Raw genomic sequence first — 10,695 nt, 5'->3', positions numbered from 1 at the left:
GAAGGAAACCACTTCGGCCATTACCAGATAGCGGTGCGAGCCCTGGTCTTGGTAGACTACAGGTTGCGATGGTGTTATTGGCCAAATTGCTTATGTAGATGTTGATCGTAGGCTGGTAAACGGCTGGACAATGCGTACCATTGATACTTCGCGTATCGGCAGGTATAACATAGACCACACTAGCGGTCCTTAGCCTCTTGTCCAGTAACTCCTATCCCTACCTCTACCGCGGTGCCGGCTGGGGTACGAGTAACCATAGGGAAGATCGGGTAACCAACCCCGGTGGGACCTTGGTCGTATGCTGACAGGCAAGGGGGGGGGGATTCCTCTCTCCGGAGGGTGCAATCTTCGAGCGTCTGTTCACCATGGAGGTGCGGCTCAAAACGGCGTCTGTTCTCCATGTTAGGAGCGGCTGATCAACGTCCTGGTGCCAGCGTGGGACTCTAAACAGTGCTGTGCACGATGGTCCCCCGGCGAGACAATGGGGGTTGGTGCAGGCCCTACAAGCCAGCCCTAAAAAACAAAAGTACAGGAAGCAAGCAATGTAAATACGGACCGGAACAAGACCCAAGCAACGGAAACGGACTAACGATTGGAAGCTCGGAACATGGAACTGCAAGTCTCTCAATTTCTTGGGAAGTACCCGCATTCTTTCCAATTCATTGAGGGTCCGCAAGTTCGACATCGTAGCGCTGCAGGAGGTTTGCTGGAAGGGATCGTCGGTACATACGTGTAGGGATGGTTATACCATCTACCAGAGCTGCGGCAATACACATGAGCTGGGTACAGCTGGGTGGTGGCCAATCGATAGCAGAATGTGCCAGTTGAGGATCAAAGGCCGTTTCTTCAATGTCAGCATAATCAACGTGCACAGCCCTCACTTAGCAAGTGACGATGACGAAAAAGACGCTTTTTACGCGCAGCTGTAACGGGTTACGACAGCTGCCCAAGCCATGACGTCAAAATCGTCATCGGAGATCTTAACGCTCAGGTCAGCCAGGAGGAGGAATTCAGACCGGTTATAGGAAAGTTCAGCGCTGACCAGCTAACGAACGCCAACGGCCTTAGACTAATCGATTTCGCCGCCTCTAAGAACATGGCCTTACGTAGTACCTACTTCCAGCATAGTCTCCCACATCGGTACACCTGCAGATCACCGCAGCAGACAGAATCGCAAATCGACCACGTTTTGATCGACGGAAGGCATTTCTCGAACATTATCGACGTCAGGACCTATCGCGGCGCAAATATCGATTTGGACCACTACTAATGGTCAAGGTGCGCCAAAAACTTTCCGTTGCCAACAACATTCGGTACCGACGCCCGCTACGGCACAATCTGGAGCGACTGAAGCTGCCCGAATTCGCAACTGAGTACGTGCAATGCCTCGAAGCAGCGTTGCCGGTTGAGGGAGAGCTCACCGAAGCCCATCTTGAGGACTGCCGGAGCAACGTAAAAGCAGCCATTAACAGCGCTGCTGAAGGCGCCGTTGGGTTCGTGGAGAGGAATCGACGGAACGATTAGTTCGACGAAGAGTGTCAGACGGTTTTGGACGAGAAGAACGCAGCGCGGGCGGCGATTCTGCAGCAAGGAACCCGTCATAATGTGGAGCGATATAAACAGAAGCGAAGACAGCAAACCCATCTTTTCCGGGATAAGAAGCGCCGCCTGGAAGGGCTGGAGTGCGAAGAAATGGAGCAGCTGTATCGTTCTCAAGAAACACGCAAGTTCTACAAGAAACTCAACGCATCCCACCAAGGCTTTGTGCCGCGAGCCGAAATGTGTCGCGATAAGGAACGGGGGTATCTTAACGGACGAACGTGAGGTGATTGAAAGGTGGAAGCAGCACTACGATGAACATCTCAACGGAGGAATGGCTTCGTCGGTACAGCGGATGAGGGGAACATGCCAGCTCCCACGATAGGTGAAGGTAATGATGCTATCCACAGCTTAAGAAGAACAAAGCAGGGAAAGATAGTATCGGAGCGGAACTTATGAAAATGGGCCTGGATAAGTTGGCCACTTGTCTGCACCGACTGATAGTCAGGATCTGGGATACAGAACAGCTACTGGAGGAGTGGAAAGAGGGAGTAATATGCCCAGTACATAAAAAAGGCGACAAACTCCCTACGCCCCACCTAAAGGGCGAACACGAAATTATTGCGACACCGAAAATGTCATGCCAATTATCTTATAATGTTTAGAATCAAACCAAAATTTTAGGGTAGTTTTATACATATATTTACTTCAAAAATCAAAAGAATAGTTAATCGATGGAGCCTTGAGTGTAAAATTGAACGCATTTTCGCTTGATGCCCTCCATCAAAGTCTTTACAGTGTCATCCGGTACCAGTTTCTCAGTTTTATCCATTTTCTTAACATGTCCTTCTCGTTTTTGACTGTCTTCTTGCTCTTCCGAAGTTCCCGCTTCATTATTGCCCAGTACTGCTCCACCGGGCGCAGCTCCGGACAGTTTGGCGGATTCATGTCCTTTGGAACAAAATGGACAGAATTGGCCTCATACCACTCCAGGACACTTTTAGAATAGTGGCATGATGCCAAATCTGGCCAAAATAGCGGAGCTTCGTCGTGCTGCTGCAAGAACGGCAAAAGGCGCTTCTCGAGGCACTCAGATTTGTAGATCTCGCCATTTACTGTGCCCTTTGTCACGAAAGGCTCACTCCTCAGTCCGCAAGAGCAGATGGCCTGCCAAATGAGATATTTGGAGGCGAACTTCGACATTTTCTTCTTCTTAAATTTGTCGTCCACATCGAATTTGCTCTTGCCGGTGAAAAACTCCAACCCCGGAATTTGCTTAAAATCGGCTTTTATATACGTTTCGTCGTCCATCACACAGCAGCCATATTTTGTCAGCATCTTCTCGTAGAGCTTCCGTGCCCGAGTTTTAGCCGTCGATTGTTGCCGCTCATCGCGGTTTGGGAAGTTCTGTACCTTGTATGTATGTAGTCCAGCTCTCTTCTTTGCATTCTGGACGTAGCTCTGCGACATGCCGATCTTTTTAGCCAAATCACGGATTTGCTTTAATCATCCGCTTCACCTTTCCCTCCGTCTTTTTGTTCTCCGGTCCCGGTTTTCTTCCAGCTCCTTTGCCGTGGTCCAACGTCAACCGCTCCTGGAACCGCTTCAACACTCTGGAGACGGTTGAATGGTGAATGTTCAACATTTTTCCCAACTGCCGGTGCGACAGGTCAGGAAATTCCAGGTGTTTGGAAAGAATTTGTTCTCTCAACTCGCGTTGGTTCACCTCCATTTTCGTTGAATCGAAAAACACGACTTCGAGTTTGACAGCATGTACACAATACACATCAATGAGAAAGTGTGCAAAATTTGGTTGATTTTTACCCAATGGTAAAAAGGTTATGCCCTGTTGTAATGTGTCGCAATAATTTCGTGTTCGCCCTTTATTCATCGATTTCAAGGCCGCTTATGATACTATTGACCGTGAAGAGCTATGGTGTTCCCGGGAAGCTGACCGGACTGATCAGGGCTACGATGGATGGTGTACAGTGCTGCGTGAAGATATCGGGTGCGTTATCGGACTCGTTTGAAACTCGCAAAGGACTTCGACAAGGCGATGATCTTCCCTGCCTCCTGTTCAACATTGCGCTAGAACGTGTTATGAAACGTGCGGGCTTTAACATGCGGGACACGATCTTCAATAAGCCCAGCCAGTGGACATTGTCGGAAGAACGTTTCAGGCCGTGGCGGAGCAGTACACCAGGCTGAAACGTGAAGCAGAGAAGGTTGGATTAAAGATGAATACGTCGAAGACAAAGTATCTGCTAGCTGCGTGACAATCGACGGAGATGAGTTTGAGGTGGTGGATGAATTTGTGTACCTCGGATCATTGGTGACGTCGGATAACAACTGCAACAGATAAATTCGTCGGCGTTTTATTGCCAGAAGTCGTGCTTACTACGGACTCCACAAGACCCTGAGGTCGGGTAAACGTCACCTCCGTACTAAATGTACCATGTACAAGACGCTGAAAAGACCGGTAGTTCTCTACGGGAACGAGACGTGGATGATGCTCGAGGAGGACTTGCAAGCACTGGGTGTTTTCAAACGACGAGTGCATAGGACCATCTTTGGCGGGGTATGTGAGAACGGTGTATGGAGGCGAAGGATGAACCACGAGCTGGCGCAACTCTATGGTGAACCCTGTATCCAGAAAGTTGTGAAAACTTGACGGGTACGATGGGCGGGACACGTTTTAAGAATGCCGGACAACAATCCCGCAAAATTGGTGTTTGCCTCGAATCCGGCCGGTACAAGACGAAGAGGATCACAGCGAGCAAGGTGGTTAGACCAAGTGGAGCAGGATCTTGGAAGTCTGGGACGGTCAAGAAATTGGAGACAAGCAGCCACGGATCGAGTGAATTGGCGTAACATTGTGATGCATGTGCAATCCTGAGGGATGTCGGACCAGGATCAGTGTTGGAAAAGTTCGCGATATTTCACGAAGTTCACCAAGAGAAAAGTTCGCGAGTCATAGTGAGTTTACGCGAACTTTTCCATCACTGACCAGGATAAGTAAGTAAGTAAGTAAGTAAGTAAGTAAGTAAGTAAGTAAGTAAGTAAGTAAGTAAGTAAGTAAGTAAGTAAGTAAGTAAGTAAGTAAGTAAGTAAGTAAGTAAGTAAGTAAGTAAGTAAGTAAGTAAGTAAGTAAGTAAGTAAGTAAGATAGATGTTGATCGTGGCGTAGGCACCGAACCTACTCAACCGGGTGGGAGTTTCCGGACTCAAGAAGTTGTCCTACGCTTCCTGCAGGTCGTTGTTCAGGATGGTGCCGATTTGGTTGCGCCCACTGTTGCCCCAAGCTTGATGTTTGGCGTTCAGATCGCCAGAGATAATAAAGTTTTTCCACCATCGTGTTAGCTTGACAATATCTCGTCTCATGTCTGCTGCCGACCCGTCCCTGATGTTGACCTGTTTAGGGCAGTAAGCCACAACGGTGGTGATGGGGCTGACAGGAGTAGAAACTTTCACCCCTACGGCTTCGATCGTCTTCAGCTGAACGCTCAGCAGCCGAAGTACATAGATGTTCCTCCTTAGATCGATGGCCACTTCTCCTGCCTCGGAGCTGGTTCGATCCAGCCTCACAAGCTGTAACTTGGGAATGTAGACTTTAATCTTTGGACTGCAGATGCGTTTCGGTGATGATGGCGAAATAAATGTTTCGTTTGTTGAGGAATTCAACGAACTCGATATTCTTATTCTTGAGCGAGCAAGCCTTAGCAATGTGGATGGCCTCACGGTTCATACTAATTGATGAGGGACATGACAAGAAGCTGTTCTATTCGGGTCCTGCAGGTGCGCTGGATAATGATGACTTCTGACACGAACAGTGATGGAAAAGTTCACGATAACTCACTATGACTCGCGAACTTTTCCCATGGTGAACTTCGTTAAATATCGCGAACTTTTCCAACACTGGACACGAGTGTTACAAGTCCGCATTTGTAAGCAGAGTGTCTACGTTCTCGATCGTTGGTAAAAGGTGAGCATCGGTTGCAGGATGGCAGGAAAGTTCTGTCCGTTGTTATCCGGTACTCTTTTGCAGCCAGGTTGATTCTGCGTAAAGGCTTTTTTTCGGATAGCAATAAATTCTGCTTGCTTTGGGCATGTCTTGCTGGTTTCCCGATGGGGTGTCCTACAATTGGCACACGTGGTTAATTGATTCTTTGATTTTCACGATGTATTAGCCGTGCTTGAAGTTCAAAATTTTTCAATAGTATATTGTTGAAAATCAATAGTTTCACCTATTGGACGTAGAGAAAATTCCAATCGACTGATACAAAAAATATTGAAAATGTATCACGAAATAGCCGAGTTATAATTGTTCAAACCTTACCACTTTTCGTTACATTTTCATTTTTATACTCGCAAAGTGAACCTCTAAATAGAAAACAAAGACGTAGTCCTACCACCGACAAACCGACATGAAACTTAAACTCAATTCTCGGTCGAGAATCCATAGCGGCTGATTCAAATGTGCAGCGATCTCATCTGTCAAAACCATAGAAATTTATTATCTAGATAAAAATAATTTGCCCGGAATAGATTAGACACGAACCAACTCATACATTTTGTATGCGTGTTCATGGCTAATATACACATTTTTCGCGAACACGGCGGCAGATGTCAGTTTTGTGCTTTGATCAGAAATTTTATGATACTTTGTATAGTCATTCATGTCGGATTGTCGGTGGTCCTACGTCAAAGCAAAAATATTATGCGTGTACAACACATCCAATAATTTTAAACACCAATCGGTAAATGAGAACTCTCTCTCTTCTTCTTTGAATTTATTACGATTTATTACACTTGGACTTAAAGCCAGCTCTCAACTTAATGTTCTTTGAGAACTTTCACAGTTGTTAATTGGGAGCTTTCTAAGTCAGTACCATTTTTGAATTAGTATTATTGTGTGGCAAGTACAATCATACTCTATTGCCCAGGAAAGTCAAGAAATTTTTTAACGGGAATATTATCCAGCCGCCTCAAGCAAAAGTTGACTGTACAGTCGATTTTCCATTTCTCGATATTGAAGGGACCATCGACATTCGAAACAGTAATTTACTAGAACGATTCTGGAAGCACTTCGGGATCAAAAAGTGTATTTGTTTATCACGTATCAAAACTAGAAACAGATTTTTTACATATGGAGATAATATTTTCTAGGGACCTTCGACATAGAGAACGATCAAGATAGAGAGAATACATATCGAGATAGAGAGAACAGGATATATGGGAATCTGAAGGGACTGCTCAAACCATCGAGATAAGGAGGAATATCGAGATATATAACACCCAGAAATGGAGAGTTGACTGTATTGGGTAATCTAAAAAAAAATGTCCAGCATATATGTGTACTGAACAACAATTTTTCAAAATTAAATGAATATGCCCCCAAAGAAATAATGTAAACTAGTTGAGTTATCAAACGATAAATTTCATATTTGATTATTAAAATACAATCAAACTAAATCAATTGAAATTCAACAACAAATGTAGCACCTTGATCAATCAAATCAAATCAAAAGTCATGTTACTACTACTGCTGAAGAAAAATGTATAATTCAAAAGACATGAAAGGACAATGCTTGATCCAAATGCTAATTTACTACCCTGACAATCATGGTGCTTTCACGCTGCATAAGTGCAGGTAAACTGTTCAATTCTTATGAGTACATGTGAATCAGTAAATAGGTATGTACCAAAGCTTAACGCCACCTGAAATTATACACGTTACATGCAACAGCGAAACGATAACAACTGTACGTATATGCTCCCGCACCCTCTCAGCGAATTCGTTAACGAATAATAGAGGAAAGCTCTCCTCGCAGTTTGGTTCGCGCCTTTGCTCGTGGAATAACACGTTACGAGCATCGAAGTAGTCGCACGCAAGCTTGCATGCTATTTTTGGAGAACCACGAACTGGATATTCTAGTTGGGAAGGTGAGCTAATGGATGGATGGATGGATAATTTATTACAGATATTGAGGGATATTGAATCTTATGTTGTTGTGCTTGCAATAATAAGCATTTAGTTTTATCATCAGTTATGTTTCTAGTAGATTAGACTTTTATTTTTTTTTTTAAATTATAGTTTGACATGAACTGGTTTATAGCGTATTTGAAAGGAAATTCAAAATTTCAAATCAAAGACTATCAACTATTCTGAAAAGGACCTTATTGTTATGTTACAGCTACGTTGAGGAGTTCTTGCAGAAGAACCGAAAGCAATAAATATGTATTCAAAAATGCATCAAAGACATCCTCCGGTAGAGGTCACTGTAAGCTAACCGAGAGCTTAACAAGAAGGATATCGTTAGGCGTGCGCATATCGTGGACTACAACCAATAGCAGGTAGGAAAACCAAGATGGACGACGAGCTTTTGAAGCTTCCTTTCCTGCTACTATCTATTGGTGGGATTTGGAAGAGTTCACGCCAAACGGTATGCCAACCCCAAGGGTACGGTTCCGGAACTTTAAACTGTCATGTCCAGAAAAGTGTATGTTTTGCATCGGCATCATTTTGCGGAGTTGAAAATTTATTAAATTCAAGTTGAAAAGTGCCCTAAAATCATGGTCCTCGTGTACTGTGTGTTCGACAAGTGCGGCAACCAACGGAAAAAGAATAGCAAGATTTCCTTCTTCAGGTGAGACTTCTATACGAACTTGGTGTTCACCTCCCTTGGAGAGTACTCTCATTGTGCCCCTACGCCCTCTTTCCGTAGTTTCCCCAAAGAGGAGGAGCTGCTGCAAAAATGGTTGAATTTCGTCAACAAGCACAACCCGACCAAGCTGGAAGAGAACTTGTTGGAACGAGACAAGATGAAGATCTGCCACATGCACTTCGAGAAGCGGCAAGTGCAGACCAAGTCGAACAACGATCGGGCCCTGGTGCGCAACTCGGTGCCGCGATGTCCTCCGGGGATCGTGTGAGTATATTCTGAAGATTTATTTCCTATTCGTAGTAGGTAGTAACATTACTTTTATTTCCATTAATTAACGTGTTACATTTGGTGATAAATTTCAATTGATTATGCCTGAAGGGCTCTTCATCTTTGAATTTAGATCGGATTTTAAAAACTTCATATTTTTTGTTTGACAACTAGTTTACATTATTCCCCAATGGGAATATGTTTTGTTTGAATTGAACAAATGTAATATCCTACCTATGTATTCCTATCATCTAAATATGTGCTCTATAGGAAATAGTTAATACATTCTTTTGTATAAGCGTATAACACGGGTTGCTTTAAAATTTCATTCAAGCGGTATTATGTTAATGTTCGGTGATTTTTAGCCTAGTCAATAAAGGCACAACATACCATGCCGGAGGTGGCTGGTTCGATTTGGGATTTTTTTTTCGTTCCTAAATTTTGCAACATAAGGGAAATGGCTCTAATGTTGGCTTATGGATCTAATATTGGGCCCATCGCTAAAAATCTGCTATTTATCAATTTTATCTAGATGAACGCGTCATTGGGACGGTACTAATGGATATTTTTGGTTGCTATTGCAAATTTAGTCGATTGTTGAATTTATGTATGGGCCCATATTAGGGACATTTAGGCCGACATTACGTCCATTTCGATTTTCTCAGGGCTGCGGAGTCTGATCTAAATCAACCGACTCCGTCTCTGATTTGAGAATCTAAAATCGATCCTTAACGAGCATTTCCAATTTAGCTGAAGTGTTGCACAGTAGTTCCTTTCTAGTAAAAATGTAATTTATGTTATCAATTCTTCATATTGGGGCACGACTACTTTTCCAACAGGGCATCTAATCTAATAATCTAATCTAAAACCAACAAAGCCAGTTCTTGAAAGCATCCTGGAAAATGATGGATATACCTCCATCATTTTTCTTGTCTATTTGATATATGTTTCACATCGAAGATGCGTCACACATATCAAAACGGCCAGGCCTACTGTGCAGCATTTAAGGGGCAAGATGATTAAAAAAACACGATGCTTCAGAATCCAATAAGTGGAAGAAACATGGACATCTCGTACCGTACGTTCCGATTTTGGTAATAATATGATTGGTTGGTCGTTGACATGAGCACTAACTCTTGTCCTAGCCTTTTATGGCTTATGACTATAGCGCCATTACTCGCTTTCTGAAAAGATAAGAGGGAATGAAAAAGGAGAAGGACAAAGGGAAAAGGATTATGTAACCTCTATGAACATAAACAATATTTTTTATTTGAAATATACAATATAGAAATGCATAACGGCGGTGGTCACTACCCGAGTCTTGACACTATTATCAAGTCATAAAAAGTAACAAGAACTAAAATGTGATCCTTTGATTACTGGAAAATCCTGATTTCCAAGTTTGAAGTTGTCTCGACTAGGGTTCGGTGGTAGATCTTATAACAGAAACACACCACAAAAAGGTGATCTCCCAACGTTACTGGTTTGAAAAGATAAAAATTTACAAAAAGTAACGAACTCACCAAGTTTAGCCAATTGAACCTGAAGGCAGCTTGACATGTGTTGATGTAGAAGTCCTAATTGTAGACGAAACTTGACGAAGATCAACATAAACTAGTCCGGTTTATGGTAGTTGAGCGGAATGTCTTCCCTCGATTTGAGATAAAAAATGTTCGGATGTATGTAGTCGATTTTTGATGCACACTTAGAAATAGCTAATTTTACACGTGACGGAATTCATCTTGGACATAAAAGACGTAAACAAACATGTCATGTAATATTACGTACCCCGAAACTGAAAACTTCGTTGTTCGACGAAAAGTACGTTTGATTGAGCTATATTTCGCGTCAAATTTATGTCAAAATTGACGCTCGTATATGTCGCTCTCGGAGCACCTAAATTTACATTAATTTGTCTAAGTGTATGTGCATTGGCAAGCCTTTTCGTGGTAAATCTTCAGGTTCAGCGCTGCGACTCAACGCTGAGACGAATGATGGGACGCCTCATGGAGGTTCAACTTGTCTTCGGAAGAGCTTCTCAGCGGGAAATAACAGGGAGGTAGAACTAGATACAATGAGATGCAGCTCTCGCAGGACTTCTTCAGTCTTAATGAACTCGCTGACAAACTAGAAATCGTCTCCTGGGCCTTGTTTTGACCAGATCAGCAACCGATTATAGATAAAAAAAAAACCACGAAAAAAAAACAAACGTCACGTTCGATCAC

The 10,695-nt window shown here is 43.4% G+C and overlaps 1 protein-coding gene across 1 annotated transcript in view; it reads left to right on the top strand.

Annotated features, from left to right (window-relative positions):
- Nucleotides 1–8,050: 8,050 nt before the first annotated feature.
- LOC135707576 (uncharacterized) overlaps nt 8,051–10,695 on the top strand; it is a 335,607-nt gene continuing 332,962 nt past the window's right edge. Inside the window, exons 1-2 of the mRNA XM_065229450.1 lie at nt 8,051–8,185; nt 8,264–8,467. Coding sequence (XP_065085522.1) covers nt 8,112–8,185; nt 8,264–8,467 — 278 coding nt within the window. The 5' untranslated portion in view covers nt 8,051–8,111. The remainder of the gene's footprint in view (nt 8,186–8,263; nt 8,468–10,695) is intronic.

This window comes from Ochlerotatus camptorhynchus, unplaced genomic scaffold, assembly GCF_037179485.1.
Source record: "Ochlerotatus camptorhynchus isolate MF236.1 unplaced genomic scaffold, CSIRO-AGI_Acam_v1.1 ptg000314l, whole genome shotgun sequence".
Lineage (NCBI taxonomy): Eukaryota > Metazoa > Arthropoda > Insecta > Diptera > Culicidae > Ochlerotatus > Ochlerotatus camptorhynchus.
Note: the sequence above shows the minus strand (reverse complement) of the source record. Positions and strands in the feature narration are given on the sequence as shown.